Source organism: Theropithecus gelada, chromosome 10 (genome assembly GCF_003255815.1).
Source record: "Theropithecus gelada isolate Dixy chromosome 10, Tgel_1.0, whole genome shotgun sequence".
Taxonomy (NCBI): Eukaryota; Metazoa; Chordata; class Mammalia; order Primates; family Cercopithecidae; genus Theropithecus; species Theropithecus gelada.
This window is the reverse complement of record NC_037678.1, coordinates 33,704,150-33,731,066: the sequence shown is the minus strand read 5'-3', so window position 1 is coordinate 33,731,066 and position 26,917 is coordinate 33,704,150. Positions and strand designations below refer to the sequence as shown.

The 26,917-nt window shown below is 43.0% G+C and overlaps 1 protein-coding gene across 3 annotated transcripts in view; it reads left to right on the top strand.

The window, feature by feature from the left end:
* The window catches only part of MAPK1 (mitogen-activated protein kinase 1), a 108,119-nt gene that overhangs the window by 43,266 nt on the left and 37,936 nt on the right, over positions 1-26,917 (top strand). For all 3 annotated transcript variants that reach the window (XM_025398814.1, XM_025398817.1, XM_025398815.1), the window contains 3 exons: positions 15,301-15,483; positions 17,422-17,611; positions 24,407-24,523. In XM_025398814.1, coding sequence (XP_025254599.1) covers positions 15,301-15,483; positions 17,422-17,611; positions 24,407-24,523 — 490 coding nt within the window. The remainder of the gene's footprint in view (positions 1-15,300; positions 15,484-17,421; positions 17,612-24,406; positions 24,524-26,917) is intronic.

Genomic DNA, 26,917 nt, shown 5'->3' with positions numbered 1-26,917 from the left:
TCGGACCCCCCCCCCCCCCCCCCCCCCCGCGGCAAAAGCCCCACCCCCCAAAAAAAAAAAAAAAAAAAAAAAAAAAACAAAAACAAAAACAAGAGTTCTCATCTTTTTTTTTTTTTTTTTGAGACGGAGTCTCGCTTTGTCGCCCAGGCTGGAGTGCAGTGGCGCGATCTCGGCTCACTGCAAGCTCCGCCTCCCGGGTTTACGCCATTCTCCTGCCTCAGCCTCCAAGTAGCTGGGACTACAGGCGCACACCTCCACGCCCGGGTAATTTTTTGTATTTTTAGTAGAGACGGGGTTTCACCGTGTTAGCCAGGATGGTCTCGATCTCCTGACCTCGTGATCCGCCCTCCTTGGCCTCTCAAAGTGCTGGGATTACAGGCGTGAGCCACTGCGCCCGGCGGTTTTTTTTTTTTTTTTTTTTTTTTAATGCCATGAATCCTTTAGGCAGTTAGTGAGACTTGTGGCTCCTTTTCAGATTAATGTTTTAAATGAATAAAATGTGAGATTACAAAGGGAGTCAGTTATACTGAAATACCACTTTTGAAAAATTAAGAAGCCTTTATATGTCCTTCTTTACTGATGCCGTAAATAGCAAGATCAGGCAGCAAGTCTAACAAGCACTGTAATTTCAAAGTGTTGATGGGTATAGATATTTCAAGAATTATAACTAGTCTCCCTATGTCTAGTTTTAGCCTCTTTAGTCAAGTTTTTTTTTTTCTCTCTCTCTTTCTTTTTGAAATGGAGTTTTGCTCTGTCGCCCAGGCTGGAGTGCAGTGGCATGATCTTGGCTCACTGCACCCTCCACCTCCTGGGTTCAAGCAATTCTCCTGCCTCAGCCTCCCAGGTAGCTGGAATTACAGGAACCTGCTAATTTTTGTATTTTTAGTAGAGACAGGGTTTTACCATGTTGGTCAGGCTGGTCTCAAACTCCTGACCCCAGGTGATCCACCCGCCTCGGCCTCCCAAAGTGCTGGGATTACAGGCATGAGCCACCACACCCGGCCTCAGTCAGTTCTATACCCGTGTTTCTGATTCCCCTCCCTCCCTCTCCCCTCCCTTCTCCTGCCTTCCCCTGCCCTGCTTTCCCCGAGACAGAGTCTCACTGTGTCACCCAGGCTAGAGTGCAATGGCATGATCTTGGCTCACTACAACCACCACCTCCTGGATTCAAGTGATTCTCCTGCCTCAGCCTCCCAAGTAGCTGGGATTACAGGCACGCACCACCACGCCTAATTTTTGTGTTTTTAGTAGATATGGGGTTTCACCATGTTGGCCAGGCTGGTCTTGAACTCCTGACCTCTGGTGGTCCACCCGCCTCGGCCTCCCAAAGTGCTGGGATTACGGGCATAAGCCACCACATCTGGACTCTTCATTTTCTGTTATCGAAGTAAAGTACAGATTTCTCAGCTTTCCAGTAACATCACCTTTTGTTCTTCCCTGGACAGGTGTAAACTCCAGCCATATTGAACTATCCAGCACGGGTACTCAGCCTTCCATGCTTCAGCTCCTGTAGCTGCTTCTTCCTTAAGTGCTTTTTCATGTGCTGCCTATTAAAATCCTGCCTGCTTTTCAAGGCACCATTAATTACCACCTTCTTAGAGAGGTCCACAGATACTAACATAGAGCAGAGCCTGACAGATAATAAACACTCAATAAATTAGATACTATTAAATAAGAATTGTTGATAACTTCTTTTCAGTACCATCATTACCTGGCCAGTAAATAAACTATAAATATTTTGAGTAATATACATCTATAAACTAAGACAAAGCAGTATTTTCAGTACGTATAAGCAAGTTTAATGTAAAGTGAATGCATAAATGATTAATGTGTAGAATTTTGTTTTAATCTCAGTTTGAATGTTTATCAGTTTTAATCAGAGCATAGGGAGAAAATGATTTCATGGGCAGATATGGACATTTCTTATTCTTCATACTTAATCACAAACCCCACCAGTCTATAAGATTGATTTCAAGTACTATCAGTCTTTTTTTGTAAAACAGAATCCTCAAGCTCCTAAGAACTCTGTTTTTTAATACCTTTAATGTACTTAAATTGCTACTGAGTATATATGTCTACCTCATATAAAATACACCAAAAACCGAAGTCTTCACATAGGAAGATGCAAGGCTTGAAAGTACTATGTATTGCATTAACTATATTAACATTTGTTGCTTTTCACGCAGTAGTGAATATGGTGTTGAAAGGAGGAGATGAGCAGGCACAGTGGCTCATACCTGTAATCCCAGCACTTTGGGAGGCTGAGGCGGGTGGATCACGAGGTCAGGAGTTTGAGACCATCCTGACTAACATGGTGAAACCCTGCTCTACTAAAAATACAAAAATTAGTCAGGCGTGGTGGCACGCACCTGCTACTCAGGAGGCCGAGCAGGAGAATCACTTGAACCTGGGAGGCGGAGCTTGCAGTGTGCCAAGATCGCACCACTGTACTCCAGCCTGGGCAACAGAGCGAGACTCTCTCAAAAAAAAAAAAAAAAAAAAATAGAATGCGGTAGCTGTATTGGAAGTGGTATAGCTGTGGGGATCGGGTTGGTTCACTGCTTTTTGAGCTTCTGTGGGCATTGGAGAACAATGGTAATGTCAAGTGCCCTATTGACAGGGTCAGGGCCATGGACAGACCTAAATATTTCTACAAGAACACAAGTACCTCCAGGATGTAGGGGGTTAGGAGAAATGATAGAACAGATAAACATCAGTGAAAGGAACTGTACCTTACCACAAAAGCAAAACTTTCAAATGAATAAAGACTTAAGAATAAAGAATAGGCCAGGCGCAGTGGCTCATGCCTATAATCTCAGCACTTTGGGAGGCTGAGGTGGGTGGATCACTTGAGGTCTGGAGTTTGAGACCAGCCTGGCCAACATAGTGAAACTCTGTCTCTACTTAAAAAAAAAATTAGCTGGGCTTGGTGGCCTGTGCCTGTAGGTAGTCCCAGCTACTTGGGAGGCTGAAGCAGGAGAATCACTTGAACCTGGGTGGGTGAGATGACAGTGAGCCGAGATTGCACAACTGCACTCCAGCCTGGGTGACAGCAAGATTCTGTCTTAAAAAAAAAAAAAAAAAAAAAGGAAAGAAAAGAAAAAGACATTTGAAATATCTTGGGTCACTTGAGCCTGGGGTCCATTAGTATTTCATGTATTTTGGGGCTAGGACAGGTGGAAGCTGAGTTGTCAGGACCAAAGTACTTCTGGCTAACAGCTTGTTCTTTATGGCATTTGTGGCCACCTGTAGGATTTTTGTTAGCATATCTTCGTTGACAGGCGTTAGATAAGGATACTGTTTTTTTTCCTGCCCTGCAAATTTGGTTGCAGCTGCAGTAAAGAACACATGAGCTATTTAGAACATATAGTTGTGCCCTTGAGGAATTTCATCTAATTGGATGGAGACTGCTTGAACAGGACCCTGCTGGGACATGGGAGGTTTGTGAAATAAGCACCCATTTCTTGTGAGCCTACTATTTGCCCATTTATCCAGAGCTGTGGCTCCCCTCATTCTGAGTTGGCAGAAAGGGCTCCTTGCCTGCAGGTGACCCAGTGCACCATCCTCCCCATTCTTTAAACAAGCTGCTACCTGAGGAAATGTTGTAAAAATATAAATGTTGGCATGCTTAAAGTCTGCTTAGCATCCTTTGGTGGCTTCCCAGGATACAATTATGAAAATATAAATATGGCCTGGCTCTTGCCCACCCTCCAGCTTCCCCTGTCATGTTCCTGTGTGTCCCCCTCTCTGCAGACACTCTGTCACCCCAGGTTCCCACAGGCCTCTACACCACTGCCCCACGTCTCTGCCTGGAATTTACTCTCACTTCTCTTCCCCCCCTAGTTAGCGATTGGAGCCTTCTCTTTTACCCTACCTGGTCCTGCAGCCTTCAGCCTCCCCTCCCCCCACCCCCGACGGTGGCTTTCATAACACCCTATGCCTCTCAGTTTTTCACCTGGATTTAAGTTTTTTTCCTTATCCTTGCCTTATCAGTCTTTAAAAAGTAGTCGTCCGTACTCCTGCTGTTCTCCCCATCCTCTCCATTTCCTTACTTGAACCAAAGTTCTGTAACACATCGTCTGGTTGCATGCAGATTCAGTGAATGCTTTCCAGTTCTTACCTTTGTCATTCTCTCCTGTTTGAAACGCCTTCCTTCTTTGTCTTGGGAAGCACCACCCTTTTCTGGTTCTGCTACATGGTTAAGCAGAAGTACATGGACATGGCCTTTGGAGTTGGACAACAAAAGTCCTTTTTTTTTTTTTTTTTGAGACGGCGTCTCGCTCTGTCGCCCAGGCTGGAGTGCAGTGGCACGACCTAGGCTCACTGTAAGCTCCACCTCCCGGGTTCACACCATTCTCCTGCCTCAGCCTCCCAAGTAGCTGGGACTACAGGCGCCCGCCACCACTCCCGGCTAATTTTTTGTATTTTTAGTAGAGACGGGGGTTTCACCAGGTTCGCCAGGATGGTCTTGATCTCCTGACCTCGTGATCCTCCCACCTCAGCCTCCCAAAGTGTTGGGATTACAGGCGTGAGCCACTGCACCTGGCCTAAAGGTTCTTACTCCATTATCATTTCTTTCCATTTTCTTGAACTGATTCTTCATCCTCATGCTGCTCCTGAGTTTTGTCCTCCAACCTCTTTTCTTGAAATTCTCTCTCTGCGGGAGTGCTCACCACTGTGGCTTCTATTAAGGATTTCCAGCTTGATCTCTCCTGATGCTGCTGGAAGGATGGAACCGTCGTCTCCTCCATCTGAATCACCCACAGGCATCCTTAGGTTTTTAAATCAGGATGCTCAAAACTATCTTTGTCCCTCACCTCCACTTTCTTTATGTACCTCCCAGACCCAGGCCTACCTCGCCTAGGTTAAGAATACAAATGGAGCCCTACATACCGTAAAAAAAAAAAAAAGATCGACCTAAGAAACATTAAGCAGACTTTGCTGTCTCCTCCTGCCATGACAGATATGCCTTCTTTTCCTTTTTTTTTTTTGAGATAGGGTCTCACTTTGTCACCCAGGCTGGAGTGCAGTGGCACAATCATGGCTCACTGCAGCCTCAACCTCCCTGGCTCAAGTGATCCTCCTGCCTAGTCCCCTAAATGGCTGGGACTACAGGCAAGTGCCACCATGCCCAGCTAATTTTTGTATTTTTTGTAGAGACAGGGTTTCATGATGTTGTCCACACTGATCTCAAACACCTGGATTCAAGTGATCTGCCCTCCTCACCCTCCCAAAGTGCTGGGATTACAAGCGTGCACCACCATGCCCGCACCAGGCCTAGTATACCTTCTTAATGACCTGAAAGGTTGGGTTCAAATAGAAAATACTCAGGCTCCGTAGAGTTCTGTGTCAGTAGTTCCAGCAGAGCAGGCCTTCAGCATAGTCCTCTTCCCTCCCCAGCCACAGCACTGTCCATGTGTTGTGAGCTTGAGCACATGTGTGTGGCCTCCTGCCTGCACAGTCTAGGCACAATACATGCCAGCGAGCAGCTGCCCCTTTGACCACCACCTCAAGTGCACCTGCTGGGTGTGGACCTACACTTTTCCAGATGCAGGGGATTCTGGGGCACCTGAGGAGCATGGTCCCCTGACCCCAGAAACCTTCTCTCATGGGCATGGGCATGGCTGGGTGAGGGTTAGTGGCCAGTGACCACAGATGTCTCAGTCGCTTACCTCGCCTCATGTTTCCTCTTTCTTTTCTTTGCGGTCTTGCTTTTCTGTCAGAAGCCTACTCATCCTTCAGGATATGGCTTTTGTGGGCTTCATCTTCTTTTAATCCTTCCCTTAGTATTTGAAATTAACCCAGCTCCTCCTCGTGTTTCAGAAGTGCTTTACTATGATAAAAGGCAAAGTATGTTCTGTGTTCCTGTCTCCTTCCCTCACAAAGTTGCAAGTTTCTTAAGAGCAGGATCATTGTTTGTTTTTGCTACCAGTCCTAACATGAAGCCTCACAAATGGGAAGTTCTTGACAAGCGTGGCTTGAATTCACCGAAACTCTGTCTTCATTTCGTGTTGTTGTGGTAACCCTATCAAAACAGGAAATAAAGCTAGTTTAGCATGACTTGTTCATAATTGACTCATGCTGGTTCCCTTTTCTTCCCTAAGCGATCACAAAAACGTCTGTTAAATAATCTACTCCAGAATTTCATGGACTTCTACGTTTATTGATCAGTACACTTCTGGAATCTGTTTCCCACTCGCCGCAGCACTGAAATGGATCATGTGGCCAAAGAGCCCTGGTTCCTTTTTTTTTTTTTTTTTTTAATTGCTTTACTAAGAAATAATTGATACACAAAATATTGCACACATTTAAAGTATAAAGTTGGATAAGTTTTAATAGATTATACACCTACGAAACCATCAACACAGGATAAAGAACATACTCATTGCCTCCAAAAGTTACCTCCTTTCCAATTGTAATCTTCTTCCTCTCATTCCCAGGCAACCCTGGGGGTAAATCCAAAGTAAACCCAGGGTTACTTTGTATTTTCTATAAATGGAAATACGTTTCTTTTGGTCTGGCTTCACTCACCATAATTATTTGAGATGCATCTGTGTTGCATATATCAATAGTTCATTTCCTGTTATTAAATAGGAATCTAATTTCCTTTTCTTATCAAATAGCAGGAATCTCATTTCCTTTTCTTATCAAATAGCAGGAATCTATCCATTTTGAGACTTGAGATGGGTGTGCTCACTTCGGACCTTAATATCCTCCCATGCTCCATGATTTATGGGTCTTAGGATAGAATTCATCTGGGACTTGAGGTTGTATTCATTTGAGATAACTGGACAGTCTCAATATCTTGGAATCCTCAAGGGAAGAGTATTATTATTTTTTTATTTTTTTTGAGATGGAGTCTAGCTCTGTTGCCCAGGCTAAAGAGCAGTGGCACAGTCTCGGCTCACTGCAGCCCCTGCCTTCTGGGTTCATGCGATTCTCCTGCCTCAGCCTTGCAAGTAGGTGGGATTACAGGCATGTGCCACCATGCCCGGCTAATTTTTTTTTTATCTTTAGTAGAGATGGGGTTTCACCATATTGGCCAGGCTGGTATCAAACTCTTGATCTCATGATACGCCTACCTTGGCCTTCTAAAGTGCTGGGAGTACAGGTGTGAGCAACCATCCCCGGCCCAGAGTATTAATCATAATCTTTGCATCCTAATGTTAGAATAGTTCTTGATATATAGAAGGTACTAACCCAATGCTGGATAAAAGTTTCCCCCATTATTGGCCAGGTGTGGTGGTTCACGCCTGTAATCCTAGCACTTTGGGAGGCCAAGGCAAGAGGATCACTTGAGTTCAGGAGTTCGGGACCAGCCTGGGCAACATTGTAGAACCCTGTGTCTCCAAAAAAACTTTTTTTAATTAGCCAGGTGTGGTGGTGCTCGCCTGTGGTCCCCGCTACACTGCTACACTACTGGCTACGTGGGAGGTTGGGGCTGCAGTCAGCCATGATTGCGCCAGTACACTCTAGCATTGGTGACAGAGTAGCCCATCTCAAAAGAAAGAAATAAAAGGGCCAGGCGCAGTGGCTCACGCCTGTAATCCCAGAACTTTGGGAGGCCAAGGTGGGTGGATCGTGAGGTCAGGAGATCGAGACCATCCTGGCCAAAATGGTGAAACCCTGTCTCTACTGAAATACAAAAAATTAGCTGGGCATGGTGACGGGCGCCGGTAGTCCCGGCTACTCAGGAGGCTGAGGCAGGAAAATCGCTTGAACCCAGGAGGCAGAGGTTGCAGTGAGCCAAGATTGCACCACTGCACTCCATCCAGCCTGGGCAACAGAGCGAGACTCCATCTCAAAAAAAAAAATTAACATTTAATATTTTTCCCTCTTTAACATGTCTCATTTCCCCTTAAAAAAATTTTTTTTACATGGCATATGCACGTAGTCCCAACTACTTGGAAGGCTGAGGAAGTGACTTCCGGAGTTCAGGACCGGCCTAGGTAGCATAGTGAGACTTCATCTTTCTCTCTCTCTCTCTCTCTCTTTTTCCCCCCTGAGACAGAGTCTTGCTGTGTCGCCTAGAGCTGGAGTGCAGTGGCACGATCTTGGCTCACTCAACCTTTGCCTTCTGGGTTCAAGCAATTATCTTGCCTCAGCCTCCTGAGTAGCTGGAATTACAGGTTCGTGCTTCTACGCCCTGCTAATTTTTGTATTTTTAGTGGAGACGGGGTTTCACCATGTTAGCCAGGCTGGTCTCGATCTCCTGACCTCGTGCTCCGCCTGCCTCGGCCTCCCAAAGTCCTGGGATTACAGGCGTGAACCACTTTGCCCATCTGAGACTTCATCTCTTTACAAAGAAAAATTGTTTTGGTTAATTATATGTTTTGGCAAAAAACAAAATTAACCGTCTTAACCATTTTTAAGTACACAGTTCAGTAGTGTTAAGTATATTCACATTGTTGCACAACAGATGTGGAACTTTTTCATCTTGGAAAATAAATTGAAAACCTGTACTCTTGAACACATCTCCCCATTTCTCCCTCTCCTCAGCCATTTGTAACCACCTTTCTCCTTTCTGATTCTATGAGTTTATTAATATTCAATACCTCATATAAGTGAAATTATGCAGTATTTGTCTTTTTGTGACTTGTTTATTTCTGTTGATATAATGTCCTCAAGCTTCATCCATGTTATAGCATGTGATAGAATGACCTTTTTGGTTTTTCCCCCCACCTTTATTGGGGCATAATTATCAAATAAAAGTTGAATGTATTTACTGTGTTCAATGTGATGTTTTGATATATGTATACCATGCGAAATGATCCCCACAGTAAAGCTGATTAAGATACCCATCACCTCACATAGTTACGTTTGTGTGTGGTGGGGGCAAGAACATTTACGTGTTTTTGTTTTTGTTTTTTTTCCTTCAGAGACGGAGTTTCACTCTTGTTGCCTGGGCTAGAGTGCAGTGGTGCCATCTCAGCTCACTGCAACCTCCGCCTCTTGGGTTCAAGTGATTCTCCTGACTCAGCCTCCCAAGTAGCCAGGATTACAGGCAGCTGCCATCACGCCTGGCTAACTTTGGTATTTTTAGTAGAGACAGGGTTTCACCATGTTGGCCAGGCTGGTCTCAAACTTCTGACCTCAGGTTTTCCGCCTGCCATGGCCTCCCAAAGTGCTGGGATTACAGGCGTGAGCCACGGCACGCAGCTGATAGTAGCCATTCTGATAGCTGTGAGGTGATATCTCATTGTGGTTTTGATTGGCATTTTTCTGATTAGTGATGTTGAGCCTTTTTTCATATACCTGTTGGCCATTTGTATGTCTTATTTTGAGAAATGTCTGTTCGGGTTCTTTGCCCCCACTCTCTACCACACCCACCTGCTTTTTTTTCCATTTTTGAGACAGGGTCTCTCTATGTTGCCCAGGCTGGTCTTGAACTCTTGGTCTCAAGCAGTCTTCTACCTCAGCCTCCTGAATTGCTAGGACTACAAGCAAGTGCCACTGCTCCTGGCCTTTGCCCATTTTTAAATATTTTGTTTGTTTCCTGCTGTTGAATTGTTTGAATTTCTTATATATTTTAAATATTAGCCCTTTATCAGATATGTGGTTTGTAAATATTTTCTCCCATTCTGTGCGTTGTCTCTTCACTCTGTTGATTGCTGCTTGTGCTGTGCAGAAGCTTTTTAGTTTGATGCAATTCTATTTGTCTATTTTTGCTTTTGTTGCCTGTGCTTTGGGGGTCATAACCAAAAAATAATTGCCCAGACCAGTGTCAAGAAGCTTTCCCCCTATATTTCTAGTAGTTCTGTTTGTTCGTTTGTTTGTTTGTTTGTTTGTTTGAAATGGAGTCTCGCTGTGTTGCCCAAGCTGGAGTGCAGTGGTGCGATCTCAGCTCACTGCAAGCTCTGCCTCCCAGGTTCACACCATTCTCCTGCCTCAGCTTCCTGAGTAGCTAGTACTACAGGCGCCCTGCCACCATGCCCAGCTAATTTTTTTTTTCTTTGTTTGTATTTTTAGTAGAGACAGGGTTTCACCATGTTAGCGAGGATGGTCTTGATCTCCTGACCTTGTGATCCACACGCATTGGCCTCCCAAAGTGCTGGGATTACAGGCATGAGCCACCATGCCCGGCCTCTTGTAGTAGTTTTATGATTTCAGGTTTTACAATTTTTGTCTTTAATCTGTCTCGATTTGATTTTTGTATAGGGTGTGAAATAAGTATCCATTTTCTTCTTTTGCAAGTGGATATCCAATTTTCCCAGCACCATTTATTGAAGAGACTATCCTTTATGTTTGGGCTCTTTATTCTGTTCTATTTGTCTATTTGTCTGTTTTCATGCCAGTACCATGCTGATTCCCTGCCCCCCACCCAGCTTTATTAAGGTATAATTGACAAATACAAATTAGTATATGAAGCTGAAGTGGAAGTGCTGGAAAAAAAAATAGTATATATTCATGGTGTACAACATGATGTTTTGATACATGTGTATATTGTGAAATGATTAAATCAAGCTAATTAACGTATCTATTATCTCACATACTTTTTGTGGTGAGAATGTTTAAGATCTAATCTTTTAGCAGTTTGCAAGTATATAATACCGGTGGCCGTCCCACTCGACGCTGCAGCACACTGATGCAAGGGCAGCTATCCGCGGTCACGCGGGTGGCCTTCACCCACCTCGGCCTTCAGTGTAGCTGGGACCACTCGGAACTCCTATATTTTGCTGTAGGATAGAGCTGTAGAACTTACTCATCCTGGTTAACTGAAACTTTATACTCTAACAAATTATCTGCACATTTCACCTTATCCCTGCAGTGTTATGCTGTTTTGGTTACTATAGCTTTGTAGTGTATTTTGAAATCAGGTGATATGAAGCTTCCAACTTTGTTCTTGCTCAAGATTGCTTTGGCTATTTGGGGTCTTTTGTGGTTCCATATATTAATTTAAAGCTTGCATTTTCTGTTTCTGTGAAAAATGGCATTGGAACTTTGATAGGGATTACATTGACTCTGCAGACCACACTGAGTAGTGTAGACAATTAAGAATATTAATTCAGGCCAGGCACAGTGGCTCATGCCTGTAATCCTAGCACTTTGGGAGGCTGAGGTGGGAGGATCACTTAAGACCAGGAGTTCAAGACCAGCCTGGATAACATAGCGAGACCCCATCTGTACCAAAAAGTTTTTAAATTAAAAACAATTGGCCGGGCGCAGTGGCTCACACCTGTAATCCCAGCACTTTGGGAGGCCGAGGCGGGCAGATCACGAGGTCAGGAGATCGAGACCATACTGGCTAACATGGTGAAACCGTGTCTCTACCAAAAATACAAAAAAAAAAGAAATTAACCAGATGTGGTGGCGGGTGCCTGTAGTCCCAGCTACTCAGGAGGCTGAGGCGGGAGAATGGCGAGAACCCGGGAGGCAGAGCTTGCAGTGAGCCGAGATGCGCTACTGCACTCCAGCCTGGGTGACAGAGCGAGACTGTGTCTCAAAATAAATAAACAAATAAAAAATAAAAAATATTAGCCAGCGATGGTTTTTGGATGTTGAATTGAATTTCCTTGGTTTTTTTTTTTTTTAAAGCTGAATAATATTCCAGTCCATGTATATGCTACATTTTCTTTATCCATTCATCCATAGTGGACATTTCGGTTGCTTCCACATCTTGTGTATTGTGCATAATGCTGCAGTGAACGTGAACCTGCCAATAACTCTTAAAGATTCTACTTTGAATTGTTTTGGATATATGCTCAGAAGTGGGATTGCTGGACCATATGGGATTTCTATTTTTAATATTTTGAGGAATTTCCAAGTGGTTACACCATTTTACACACTCAACAATAGAGTACAAGGTTCGAATTTATCCACATCCTCACACTTACTCTTTTCTGTTTGTTTGTTTGTTTGTTTGTTTTTAATAGTGGCAATCCTGGCTGGTCGTGGTGGGTAGCTCACGCCTGTAATCCCAGCACTTTGGGAGGCCGAGGCAGGCGAGTCACGAGGTCAGGAGATTATGCCACTGCACCCCAGCCTGGCGAAAGAGCAAGACTCTGTCTCAAAATAAAAAAGGCGTAACATTGAATACACGTTTCAAAAGAAGACATAAGAAAAGATGGTCATCATCACGAATCATTAGAGAAATGCAAATCAAAACCACAATGAGCTATCACCACATACCCATTAGGACTGCCCGCCCCCCCCTTTTTTTTTGAGACCGAGTCTCGCTCTGTTGCCAGGCTGGAGTGAAGTGGCGTGATTTCGGCTCACTGCAGCCTCCGCCTCCTGGGTTCAAGCAATTCTCCTGCCTCAGCCTCCCGAGTAGCTTGGGACTATGGGTGTGCACCACTCCACCCAGCTAATTTTTGTATTTTTAGTAGAGACGGGATTTCACATTTTTGGCCAGGATGGCTCGATCTCCTGACCTCATGATCCACCTGCCTTGGCCTCCCAAAGTGCTGGGATTACAGACGTGAGCCACCACGCCCGGCCTTCTTTGTTAATGTTCCTTTTTAATGAACCATCTTTAGATTCCTGTGATAAGAGACACATAGCAAAAACCTGTAGTGTGGTGGTAGTTAGGGACAAAAGGGGTTGAGCAAAACAAGATACAGTTGGTAATGTCAAAGTGATTTTAAAGCATAAACTATTCATAGACACCTGAAAGTTCATGGTATGCCTTATTTCCCAAGTATCAACAATAAAATATATAAAACAAAACCTATAAATCCAAGGAGAAACTAGCAAGTATGGAGTTGTTATGGAAGAGTGCATCCCTCTTTGTCATCAGTTCTCTGAAAGATAGATTGCGTAAACCAAAAAGGCAGCAGAATGGTTAAGTGGAGCAGACAGGAACAGACCAAACTCCATGGACCAAACTCCTTTTTTTCAAGTGGTACCAGATGAGGATGATCTCATGTTTTCTCAATTGAAAGGAGGCAGTTGACCGGGTGTGGTGGCTCACGCCTATAATCCCAGCACTTTGGGAGGCCGAGGTGGGCCGATCACGAGGTCAGGAGATCAAGACCATCCTGGCTAACATGGTGAAACCCCGTCTCTACTAAAAATACAAAAAATTAGCCGGGCGTGGTGGCAGGCTCCTGGAGGCTGAGGCAGGAGAATGGCATGAACCCAGGAGGCGGAGCTTGCAGTGAGCCGAGATCGCACCACTGCACTCCAGCCTGGGCGACAGAGCGAGGCTCCTTCCCAAAAAAGTTTTTAAAAAGCGGGGGGCAGTTATTTCGTCACTGAGTGTTGATACAGTAGAGGGGCACACTGACCATAAGCTCCTCTCTCCAAAAATTTTGTTGGATTATAATTTTGCAGAGCAAATTATGGCCACATTTGACTGTTAACACTAGAACTTTATAATATTAACACTAGAAAGTTGTAATGTTGAGTTTAAACCAGTATTTTGTAACTAATCTGTCCTGTCGTTGAACTCTTGTTCTATGGGTTGAATTACCAAAATAGAATTTTTATTTCTAAAAATATTCCCAATATTGAATAAGCTTGCTTATTATATATGCTTTTTAATGCTATGTTAAATTATTATTATTATGTATGCTGTTGCCTGTCTAGTTGAAAATTACTGGCTTAGGGCCTCATGCACCAAACCAAAGCAAAATAAGATTTGAGTAGTGGTTCTTTTTTTTTTTTTTTTTTTTTGAGACGGAGTCTTGCTCTGTCGCCCAGGCTGGAGTGCAGTGGCGCGATCTCGGCTCACTGCAGGCTCTGCCTCCCGGGCCCACACCATTCTCCTGCCTCAGCCTCCCGAGTAGCTGGGACCACAGGTGCCCGCCACCACGCCCGGCTAATTTTTTGTAGTTTTATTAGAGACGGGGTTTCACCGTGTTAGCCAGGATGGTCTTGATCTCCTGACCTTGTGATCCGCCCGCCTCAGCCTCCCAAAGTGCTGGGATTACAGGCGTGAGCCACCGCGCCCGGCCGAGTAGTGGTTCTTTTACTTAAGAAAATATATTATATTTCAGAGCATTTGGGGCCACCTGTGTACTGTGTGTTAATGGTGTTGTAGGATAATTGGATCCTAGTAAGACAAAGTTCCCCTCTAGAGCATTATCTTGTCATAGAATCAGATAAATATATCAATAATTCTTTGGATTAGTAGACTGATAAATATTATTATAGAAGCATAAACTTTATTTAGAGACAGAGTCTCACTCTGTTGCCCAGGCTGGAGTGCAGTGGTACAATCTTGGCTTACTGCCACCTCCATCTCCCAGGTTCAAGTGATTCTTGTGCTTCAGCCTCCCAGGTAGCTGGGATTACAGGTGTGTGCCACCATGCCTGGCTAATTTTTTTGTATTTTTAGTAGAGGCAGAGTTTCACCATGTCATCCAGGCTGATCTCAAAACTCCTGTCCTTTAGTGATCCGCCCGCCTCAGCTTCCCAAAGTGCTGGGATTGCAGGCGTGAGCCACTGCACCCGGCCTTAGAAGCATAAACTTTAGAATAAAGTTATTTTACTGTTTTCTGTTCTAGCACTTATCCCAAGGAAACAAGAAATGTTGTCTTATTGCCTGTCAGTGTTATTTTATTGCTTTGGTCAGTGGGCCAGATGTTGACATTTATTAGTATGAAAATTTCTTATACACAAGATTTTAATAGAATGTTTATCATAAAGATAGTAGTAATTCTCAAGATTCAAATTCATAAAATTGAAGGTATAATTTTTATTATTGCTTTTACTTAGAATTCTGGTATATTAGACATTAAGGACAACTTGGAAAGAACTGGGCCCCATGTTGCTGCCGCAGATGTGTTTTTCGAATAATACTTTCTAGGTTTTCTTATAAAACTACCCAAACATCTTGATTCAGTTTCTTGGAAGAAATGGTCATGTCATTTTGCAAGTGAGAGAAACAAAGTTGATACAAATCATCAAGGTGTTCTCTTGGGTCCATTTTTGTTAGGGATAAAGATGTACTGTTGTCGGTTATTTGAATGTTTCTTCTGTGTCAGAGGAATTTGATACAACAGTAGGAAGGTGTTTTGGAGGCAGAAGTGATTATTCTCACCAGAATGCAGTTGCCGTTTAAGACAATGGGAAAATGCTTGTTTGTGTATTTCTGGGTTTATGAAAATACACATTCACCCAGTTAACAAGTCTAGGTTCTGTCTTAGTTTTGAGAGTCGCTGTATGCTATCTCATGTCAGTTGCATCCATCCTCCCTAGCTTGAGGCCTTTTTGTGGATAATATACATGCTACCTTCACAGGTATGAAACAGGTGTTTACACAGAGTGTTAAAAATATAATACTTTGCCAGTTTGCATTCTTCAACTATTCTGAGGGCTGTTTTTAATGCCATCTGTCTTTCTCTCTCTTTTAAGCTCTGCTTATGATAATGTCAACAAAGTTCGAGTAGCTATCAAGAAAATCAGCCCCTTTGAGCACCAGACCTACTGCCAGAGAACCCTGCGGGAGATAAAAATCTTGCTGCGCTTCAGACATGAGAACATCATTGGAATCAATGACATTATTCGAGCACCAACCATCGAGCAAATGAAAGATGTGTATCCTTTTTAGGCAACTAGCCAATTCCACTGCTTGGTAACTTTGTTGAGTAAATAGAACTTGAAATTTCCTGAACTTAAAGGAAAAGTGCTTTAAACATGCTAAAGGGAAAATCGTAATCTGTTTGCCATTTACTCCCTAAGTCTAGTCATGGAAAATCTTGGTTAACTCCATTTGCAGTCATGTTTTTTTATGTCCAAGAGATGGTTTGTTGTGATGATGAAAAGGTAAAGGGAAGATCAGTAGTAGACTAAGAAAGAGGGCGCCCTGGCTATCTAACGGGTGAAATTAAGACTGTCCTGATCTTAGAATCAGGTCACTACTTTAGGTCTCAGTTTCCCCTCCTTTAAAATGAAGGAACTGGTTGTCATGATCTTTAAGGTCAACTGGGCTCTGAAATTATGTGATTAACTATGACCAACATTTAGATATCTGGACTGAACAGGTCTAGAGGATGCTGCCTGGGCAAAGACTCCATTTGAAAGATAGAGAGGTTAAGTATACTGAAGAGGATCTGCCAGAAGGGAGAGGGTTATACAGCACTCCTACCAGTTTACCCAATTTGTATTCCACCCTCCAGGGTGCGGGAGCTCGCTGTCTCTAGGCAGCCCTTTCCATTTTTAAACAGCTCTGTTAATAAGTTGTAGTGATATTTGAAGTGAAATGCCTCCTGCCACTACCACCTGTTGGTCCTACTTTACTTTTGCCATGAAAATAAGCCTCTCTCAAATGACAGATTTTTTTTTTTTTTTTTTTTTTTTTTTTGAGACGGAGTCTCGCTCTGTTGCCCAGGCTGGAGTGCAGTGGCGCGATCTCGGCTCACTGCAAGCTCCGCCTCCCGGGCTTACGCCATTCTCCTGCCTCAGCCTCCCAAGTAGCTGGGACCACAGGCGCCCGCCACCTCGCCCGGCTAGTTTTTTGTAATTTTTAGTAGAGACGGGGTTTCACCGTGTTCGCCAGGATGGTCTCGATCTCCTGACCTTGTGATCCGCCCGTCTCGGCCTCCCAAAGTGCTGGGATTACAGGCTTGAGCCACCGCGCCCGGCCAAATGACAGATTTTAAAATCATGTTTCCTTTGAATCCCATGCTGCGCCGCCTCTAGCATAAATCTGTAAGAAACAGAATATTATTTACACAGAAGAGAGTAAAAAAAATGCAGAAATACTGCTAATGAAATAATACTATGATGAAGTTAAAGGCTAAATGCTTTAATAATTTAATTTCTGTTAGAAAGAAAGTAGCCATAGCTGAAGTTTTAGGTAGTTAAATAAGTGACCAGGCAGGAAAGCAAGAGGAGCAAAACACGCACAAACCCCTTCTTAGCACGACTTGCCCATAGTCTTATTTATTTAGGATCTTAACAGTTATGGGAGAGTAAGAAAATAGACTTAGGGTTGGATTTACTAGTAAGGGTATGTTTCTAGACCTGTATTTCTGGAAGTTTTATGTTTGGCTTTTGAGGAGCTTGGGAAAGGAGGGGAGCGGCAACAAGAAGGAAAAAGAATAGTGACATTACAGGTTACTGGACCAAACAGAGGAGGGAATATGTGCTACTTACAGGCCACCAGTATTTCCAACAAACCTTGGAGGGGGTTCGTTGATGGTGGACAATTTAGAGAACAAAGAGGTTGAGACTTGAAGATTGACCAGAGTTTCTGTAACAGCCTGTTTCAGATCTCAGTCTAGGCCCATAGCTGCATCAGTCAGATGTAATGCCATAATTCTTGCCATCTCACAGGACCGAAAAGAAGTTAACGACTTCAGATTCCTTCCATGAAAGAAACCAAGTTTTCCTCAGGTTTTTCTTTCCTTTAAGGGCCTCATGGTGTAATAATGGACTGTTTGGGAAGAGAGTCAAGAGAGGACGCATTTTTGTTTTCAACGCTTTGCTAAATATGACCAGCTAATTGGTGTTTTACTTAACCTTTGCAAACAGATATATAGTACAAGACCTCATGGAAACAGATCTTTACAAGCTCTTGAAGACACAACACCTCAGCAACGACCATATCTGCTATTTTCTTTACCAGATCCTCAGAGGGTTAAAATATATCCATTCAGCTAACGTTCTGCACCGTGACCTCAAGCCTTCCAACCTGCTGCTCAACACCACCTGTGATCTCAAGGTCAGCCAGGTTATTAACTATTAAGCTGATATATATTGAAAAACTCTTTCACTGAAGCGTAGTTATATTTGTCATTATCGTATTTTATATGACACCAGAAATGCCCAAAAACATTTTTATGGCAAAAATACTACTAGAGTGATAGTCCTCTTCTGCCTTATCCCATTGCTCCTTTTTCCCCAGAGATACTTTTTTTTTTCTTTTTTTTTTTTTTAAGATAGAGTCTTAGTATGTTGCCCAGCCTGGTCTGAACTCCTGGGCTCAAGCAGTCCTCCTTTCTCGGCCTCCCAAAGTGCTGGGATTACATACATGGGCCACAGCACCAGGCCAAGATAACTAACTACTGTAACAAATTGGTGGCCGGTTGCAGTGGCTCACGCCTGTAATCCTAGCACCTTGGGAGGCCAAGGTGGGTGGAGCACCTGAGGTCAGGAGTTCGAGACCAGCCTGGCCAACATAGCGAAACCCCATTTCTACTAAAAATACAAAAATCAGCTGGGCATGGTGGCACGCGCCTGTAATCCCAGCTACATGGGAACTGAGGCAGGAGAACCGCTTGAACCCGGGAGGCGGAGGTTGCAGGGAGCCGAGATCACACCACTGCACACCAGCCTGAGTGACAGAGCAAAACTCCGTCCTCAAAAAACAAACAAAAAACAAATTGGTGTATTTTCTCCCAAAGTATTTTCTATGCTCTTACATACATGTGTACTTTTATACTTTATGTAGGTAAACAGGATCATGTACATTATGTATTAGTTTTAAAATCATCTGTTTCGTTGGTAACATTTTTCTTCAATACATTTTATTCAAAAGATAGCAGCATGAAACTTAACCTCACTGACTTTAATACCTAATATGGCATTCCAACTAAATAAGAAAACCTCAAATTCTTTACAGTCCTCAGAGTTCTCCTGAAAATATGCAGCATTTACTTATTTCTATTTTAATGGGAGTCGCAGGTAAACAAGGAGGGAAATTTATGGATATCTTAGATGTGATAGAGCGATGTCGATTCAGTCTAAAAAAATGCACAGGAATTCAAGAAGACCTAAATAAATGGGAAGATATCCCATGTCCATGGATCATAAGACTTAATACTGTTAAGATGGCAGTATTCTCCAAATTGATCTGCAGATTTAGTGCAATCACTATCAAAGCCCCAGCTGTTTTTTTTCTATAGAAATTGACAGGCTGATCCTAAACTTCATATGGAAATTCATATGGAGGACTGATACACTTCCTGATTTCAAAACTTGCTGCAAAACACAGTAATCAAGACAGTGTGCTACTGGCATGAGAATAGACATATAGGTCAGTGGAATAGAAGCGAGAGTCGGTAAATAAGCCCGTATATCTCTGGTCAACTGAATTTTGACAAGGATGCCAGGACCCTTCATTGGGGAGACAGTAGTCTTTTCAGCAAATGAGTCTGGGACAACTGAATAGCCACATACAAAAAGATGAAAAAATTAATTCAGGCCGGGCGCGGTGGCTCAAGCCTGTAATCCCAGCACTTTGGGAGGCCGAGACGGGCGGATCACGAGGTCGGGAGATCGAGACCATCCTGGCTAACACGGTGAAACCCCGTCTCTACTAAAAAATACAAAAATAAACTAGCCGGGCGAGGTGGCGGGCGCCTGTAGTCCCAGCTACTCGGGAGGCTGAGGCAGGAGAATGGCGTGAACCCGGGAGGCGGAGCTTGCAGTGAGCTGAGATCCGGCCACTGCACTCCAGCCTGGGCGCCAGAGCGAGACTCCGTCTCAAAAAAAAAAAAAAATTAATTCAAAATGGCTGGGTGCAGTGGTTTGTGCCTGTAATCCCAGCACTTTGGGAGGCCAAGGCAGGTGGATTGCCTGAGCTCCGGAGCAAGTCCAGCCTGGGCAACATGGCAAAACCCCATCTATACCAAAAATACAAAAAAATTAATCTGGGCATGGTGGCATGTGCCTGTGGTCCCAGCTACTCAGGAGGCTGAGTGGGAGGACTGCTTGAGCCTGGGAGGTGGAAGTTGCAGTGAGCAGAGATTGTGCCACTGCACTCCATCTGGGGTGACAGAGTGAGACCCTGTCTCAAAAGGGAAAAAAAATTCAAAATGCATTGAAGAACTCAATTTAAAAGCTAAAACTTTAATACTCTTAGAAAACATAGAAGTAAATCTTTGCAATCTTATGTTAGGCAAAGCCTCTTAGACATGACACCAAAAGCACAGGCAACAAAAGAAAAAAAGTGAATTCCATCAAGATTAGAAACTTGTGCTACAAAGCAAACCATCAAAAAAGTGAAAAGGCAAGCCACAGAATGAGAGAAGGTATTTGCAAATCATACATCTGGTAAGAGACTTACAACTAGAATATATGAAGAACTCATAATATAACTCAGTAAATGAAAAGGTAAATAGCCTAGTTTAAAAAATGGACAAAGGATCTGAATAGACATTTCTCTAAAGAAGATATACAAATGGCCAATAAGCACATGGAATGGTAGATGCTTGACATCATTAGTCAATAGAAAAATGCAAATCAAAATTACATTGAAATAACTTTATCCTAACTAGGATGGCTGTAATTTAAAAAGTCAGATAATAAGTGTTGGTGAGGATTCCACTCCTTAGTGAAAATGAAAACATGCATCTACACAAAAACTTGAACACGAATTTTCATAGCGGTATTGTTCACTATAGCCAATAAGTAGAAACAATCTAAATGTCGAACTTTTGATGAATAAATAAAATGTGGTGGATCCACACAGTAGAAGAGAAAGGAGTGAAGCACTGATAACATAGCACTACAACATAGATGAATCTTGCAAACGTTATGTCTGTGAAGGAAGGCAATCGCAAAAGACACATATTGTATGATTCTGTTTACATGAAATGTCTAGAATAGGCAAATCCATAGAGACAGAAATTAGATTTGTGGATTACTGATTGCCTAGGGCTGGAGGAGTTGGGAGAATAATGAAGGAAGGAATACTAACTCACTGGAATCTCTTTTTGAGGTTATAAAAATATTTTCAAATTGGATGGTGGTAATGGTTGTGTAAGTCCACCATTATACTAAAACCATTGAGTTATATACTTTAAATGAGCAAATTGTATGATGTGTGAATTATAGCTTAATAAAGCTACTTAAGTATGTATAGATATCTAGCAATAATCATTTGTTGGATTTCAGTTTGACAGACACTCCTATGAGAAACCCTGTGAGATATGCCAGACAAGAGAGATGAGGGTCTGCCCTTGAAATCTGAAAACTGATAGATCAGAAATCTGGTAGACAGTAGGTGATTATAATGAGATGTTCTGTAACTGAGATGGAAAAAAAAAATGGTGTACAGATGCAAAGGAGAGAAGTGGTTTAGCTCTGGCTGGGGCTAGGAGGCAGCAGGAAGAAGGTGGTGTCTGTGCTGGCCCTCGAGGATGGGTAGCTTTTCCTGTGGGAGGCCAGTGGCTGTATTGGACATAGGGTATTGTAGGCAGAGGGTACAGAAATAAAATAAGGGAGGGACTACTACTGAAAACACTGAGTCTTCCTCCCTGTGGCTGCAGCATTGGATGAGTAATAGGGAGTCATTGACACTAAGCTGGAAAGGTTGGTTGCAAGTAGATCATGGGGAATCGTCTAGAACTGTGTGTAAAAAGCAGTGGGTTTTGTCACGGTGGGTGAACACGGTGGCCAATGTCCAGTAAGGTGTTGTAGAGGACGGCTTCCTTCATCTGATATTGTGTGGATTGGACTCTGTCACCTCTTAGGATCCTTCTGATACAGGTTTATGTCCTTTCCACATGGGATGGAACCAGCTTCTTTCCCTGGATCAGTGCAACTGAGTCAGGTGGGCACAAAACAAATAAAGCTATGTTTAGGATGGCTGTACTGCTTCTTTGACACTTAATGATTTTCTTGAAAATTTGCAGTGAATATTTTTATGTCTCCTCGTGGTTTTTTTTTCTTTTGGTTATCATCATAGCCCTGTTATGGCAGATTGCTTTTGTTTTTGGAGAGACATTCTCAATCAGTATTTTAAGCATATAACATTTCTGGGAAGAATTGGCTCTTACTTTTGCTTGAAAGTGTTCATCCTTAAGAATAAAACAAACAGAACCAGACTACTTTCTCTGTTGTCTCTTCCCAGTTTATGGACTTGTCTTTAAGGCCATTCTGTTCACCTACTCACACTCACACACACATGAGTTGTTGGCCATGGCATAGTTCAGGCATCGTCTTGAATATCCAAGTTAACACAAGGAATCAGAAGCATAACATTATATTTTGAATATTTAAAGTGGTACAATTCACTAACTATTTTATTTTATTTTATTTATTTAATTTATTTTAATTTGAATTTTATATACTTTTTCGAGACAGAGTCTTGCTCTGTTGCCCAGGCTGGAGTGCGGTGGCATGATCTCAGCTCACTGCAACCTTCACCTCCTGGGTTCAAGCAGTTCTGCCGAAGCCTCCTAAGTAGCTGGGATTACAGGTGCCCGCCACCATGCCTGGCTAATTTTTGTATTTTCGGTAGAGACGGGGTTTCACCATATTGGCCAGGCTGGTCTCGAACTTCTGATCTCGTGATCCACCTGCTTTGACCTCCTAAAGTGCTGGGATTGTATGGGCGTTTGCCACCACACCCAACCCAACCTTCACTAATATTTTAAAAGTATACAGTGGCCAGGTGCCGTGGCTCATGCCTGTAATCCCAGCACTTTGAGTGGCTGAGGCAGGCGAATGGCCTGAGGTCAGCAGTTCAAGTCTAATCTGGCCAACTTGGTGAAACCCTGTCTCTACTGAAAATACAAACAAATTAGCTGGGTGTGGTGGCACACGCCTGTAATCCCAGCTACTTGGGAGACTGAGGCACGAGAATCGCTGGGAGGCAGAGGTTGGAGTGAGCTGAGATGGCACCACTGCACTCCAGCCTGGACGACAGGGTGAGACTCCGTCTCAGGAAAAAAAAAAAGTATGCAGCACTGTGTGTACATCATTCTCATGGATATAAATTCAAGAAGACAGAATCTCATTCAAAGATGGGTATGGTATGTCACTGATTTGGTACAGTGAGCATGTCCAAGCAGAGCAAGAGGCAGTGGTAGTTCAGTGTACATATGACATGAACTACCTGTCATACTACATGATATGTACATACGACAATGTACATAGAACACCACATGAGGAGAGGACTTGTGTTTCCTGGAGCTCTGGGATCACTACACATTTATCACATCTCAGTGCCTTGTGGTGACCGTGATGCCCATTCCCACAGGACCCTTGGCCTAGTAAGTTTGTAACTTGCAGCCTCACTGACCTCCTGTTATTTAGGTCCTTTTGAATTTTCAAGAGGATTTCGTCCCTTTATCCAGTGGCTTCTGTGTTACAAAGTGTTTTTTACTCTTGAACCCTTACTGATACCAGCTATTTTCAGTGTCTTAGACCTTTAACTTTTGGCTCTGGTATCAGTCAAGGCCGACAGAAATAAGCTTGCTTTTTGGTTTCTGTAAACATGCTTTGCACTTATTATCTGAAGCTTAAGACCCAGCAGACATTGACATCTCAGGACCCTTCCAGGATCCTCTCTTGTAGACTTTATTTTTCAGGACCACGGGAACTCACCAGGGTTACAGACCCTATTTGGAGACTCTGCTAGCACATTTCTAGTGTAACTACCAGGGAATGTGACCTATAGTAGTCTGTACCCTTGTTTACTAGACTGATCCCACAGAAATCCCAGTAGGAGTCACAAGATGCTGGGATCACAACATGTGAAAATTCTGGCTGTGTATCTGATAGATACAAATGAAACACGTCTTTTGAGCTCCCTTTGTTTTTGAAAATCTGAATTTACACAGCCCAAAAGATATGTTTTCTTGAACCATATCTTTATTTTCCTTTGTATGGAATTATACTGAGTACTACTCCTTTTTTATTTTGTAGCGTTGGCATTGTATTGGTTAGTGTCATGTAAATTTGGTTAGTCTTTGATATTATAGTGTTGACAGACCTTAAAAAAAAATCATGGCCAGGCCTGGTGGCTCACACCTGTAATCCCAACACTTTGGGAGGCTGAGGTGGTTGAAGCACCTGAGAGGAGGAGTTTGAGACCAGCCTGGCCAACATGGTGAAACACCATCTCTACCAAAAATAGAAAATAAGCCACACCGTGGTATTGGAGGGCCAGATGATGAAAGGCCAGTAGATGGTTGAGACCGGAGAAAATGAGAAACTATGAATTTTTTAAAAATAAAATATTCTCCAGTATATGAAACTTTAAAAAAAAAAAAAAAAAAAGCTTTGGGAGTAGGTTTGACTACCTGGAAGGAGAAGGAAGTGGGAAGATTCTTTGGAAGTACTTATATTTATAGACTAAGTAGAAGACTCACAGAAAGTAAGTCTGAGAAATAGAAGGTCAGTGCAGAGTCGTCAGAGCTCCAGCAGGACAGGCTGAGAAAAGGGTACTGGCTGTTTTTGGTGACTTTACCCAGAACAGTTTTTGTCAATTCACCTAATTGATATTGCTTTGTGCTAAGCAAATAATGAAAGGTAGGGATGCTTCTCAAAGTGTGTCCTATAAAGACTTCTTCAGCCTGCGTCCTGGTCTCTAACATGTTGATTGCTTTTCAGGTTGTTGGGAAAATTAATTAATGAATTTCTAGAATGCCCAGAAAGTATCTGCAACATAGTAATGGGAACAACTAGTTAGTATCATTATGATTGCTATTGCCTTTTTTATTTTTGTGATGTTTTGATGTGAAAGGTTAGAATTTCTAAGAAGTTATCCTGTTTTTTTCTCTCTTAGATCTGTGACTTTGGCCTGGCCCGTGTTGCAGATCCAGACCATGATCACACAGGGTTCCTGACAGAATATGTGGCTACACGTTGGTACAGGGCTCCAGAAATTATGTTGAATTCCAAGGTAAGGACTAAGTTTGCATAAAAAGAAATCCAGTAAGTAGGAGAACTTTCTGAATGCATTGCAGTAAGCCGTAAGTCTCCCTCAGTCTCTGTTTCTACTTGTTGAGAGTTGGCCTACCTGGTCAGAGCCAAGGTGCTGTCTTTTTTTTTAATTTAATTTAATTTTTTTTTTTTTTTTTGAGACAGGGTCTTACTCTGTCACCCAGGCTGGAGTGCAGTGGGACCATCATGGCTCACAGTCTCAACCTCCCAGGCTCAGGTGACCCTCCTCACCTCAATCTCCAGAGTAGCTGGAACTACAGAGTGCACCACTACGCCTGGCTGATTTTTTTTTTTTTTTTGAGATGGAGTCTCCCTCTGTTGCCCAGGCTGGAGTGCAGTAGTGCAATCTCGGCTCACTGCAAGCTCCGCCTCCTGGGTTCATGCCATTCTCCTGCCTCAGCCTCCCAAGTAGCTGGGACTACAAGCGCCCGCCACCACGCCTGGCTAATTTTTTGTATTTTTAGTAGAGATAGGGTTTCACCGTGTTAGCCAGGATGGTCTCTATCTCCTGACCTCATGATCCGCCTGCCTCAGCCTCCCAAAGTGCTGGGATTACAGGCGTGAGCCACTGCACCTGGCCACACCTGGCTGATTTTTAAATTTTTTTTGTAAAAGTAGGGAATCTTCCTATGTTGCCCAGGCTGGTCTTGAATTCCTGAGCTCAAGGGCTCTGCCCACCTCAGCCCCCGCACCAAAGTGCTGGGGTTACAGGGATGAGCCACCACACCTGGCCGCAAGGTGCTGTCTAAATTTTGTTTGGCGTTGAACTTCTGGGCCCTAGGGCTCAGCCTCTACCTCAGCTGGTATAGTGCTGACGGTTGTAGAGTAGGAGAGGGTGTGCCTCTCCAGTCACTATTACCATAAGTGGTCTGTGTTTCACTCCTTGGACAGCTGTCCTGAAGTCCTGCTTATCGCTGTCACTGTTAGGTGTGCGCTGGGTTTGTTGCAGAGGTTATTCAGTAATGTGTATTTCTGTAAACATGGGCCAGGTCTGTTCTATAAAGGTCAAATTTTTCTGATAATGAAGAATGTCTCTTTGGCAGAATTATATTGTAATTTGTTGTACTTGAAGAAAACATAAATGTGGACATAGTAGGAACTGCTGTGGATTCTTTTGAAATTATATGATTTCCATGATTTCCTGCTTCCAAATGAAGTGCTTTCCTCTGCATCTGTGAGTGGCTATAGAGAGTGCACCAGGTCTCATCCACACTGTACTAGCAAGGTCTGTGTCTTGGTCATAAGAAATGGTTGAATAAGTTTACAAATGCCCAAAAAAGTGAAGTGTGACATTTTTTGTTGGGTTTATGAGCCAGGAGGCAAAAATTGAGGGCTGCTATGGAGATTGAGATTCAGTATTTTTACTGTCATTTGCAAATAATATATGAATAAGGTGTGAAAATTGAGTAGTTAAGTAGGCCTGACATACTACCTATAACTAGTGTCTCAGGTTTATAAGATTCTTAAACACAGTTCCATCTGCTATCATGTAAAGATACTTGAAGAAAAGCAACAAAAATAGACATTGGATCTTGTATCTAGGGCCCAGGAACCAGAAATAGTCCTGAGAGGCTTAGTGGAAATGAAACAACAGGTCTAATTAGCTCATAGGCTTCTTTCTCTTCCTCCATCCTTTGTGAGTACAGATAAGCTATTAGATTTTTTTATAAGGAAATGGAATTTGTTTAAAGCATTTAGTTTTTCTTGATGTCCTACATTTGTTCAGTTTAGTTATAAAAGTAAAATCTCATTAACATAAATTCCATTATAAAGAAGGATTTGGTGTAACAGATGTTTCAGAGGAGAAAATGCCATGTTGACTCTCTAATTCTGTATCACAAATAATCCCACATAACAGGTTCTTTCTCTGACTGGCCACGTGACAGCCATTCTAAACAAGGAGCATTGGCATGCCAGTGTTCAGTGCCAGTTGTAAAGGGAGCTGTTGGTGTGCGTTTGTCCTGGTGTGGCTTCTTGGTCTTGCAGTCTCCGTTCTGACTTAGATGCCCCCCACTGTCTTCACTTCTTGATTACCCTCCAGGCAGAAGTAGCCAGAGAGGGTGTTCTTCAAGATGACCAGCTTTTCCTTCTACTTGCAGGGTCACCAAAGTGAAAATTGAGTGTTCATTTTTTTCTTATTTGCAATACCTGTAGCCTGAGAATGTTACTTCTAACAGTTGTCTTCATTTTGTTCATTTTTATTAATGTAGAGAATTATCAAACCCATAGAAAAATTGAGAGTAGAGTGAACACCCATATGCCCCTGTCCTTGATTCTCCAGCTGTTAACATCTTGTCATATTTCTTATCCCTCCTTCCCTCTCTTACTCTTTCCTTTCTCTCCCTCTCTCTTT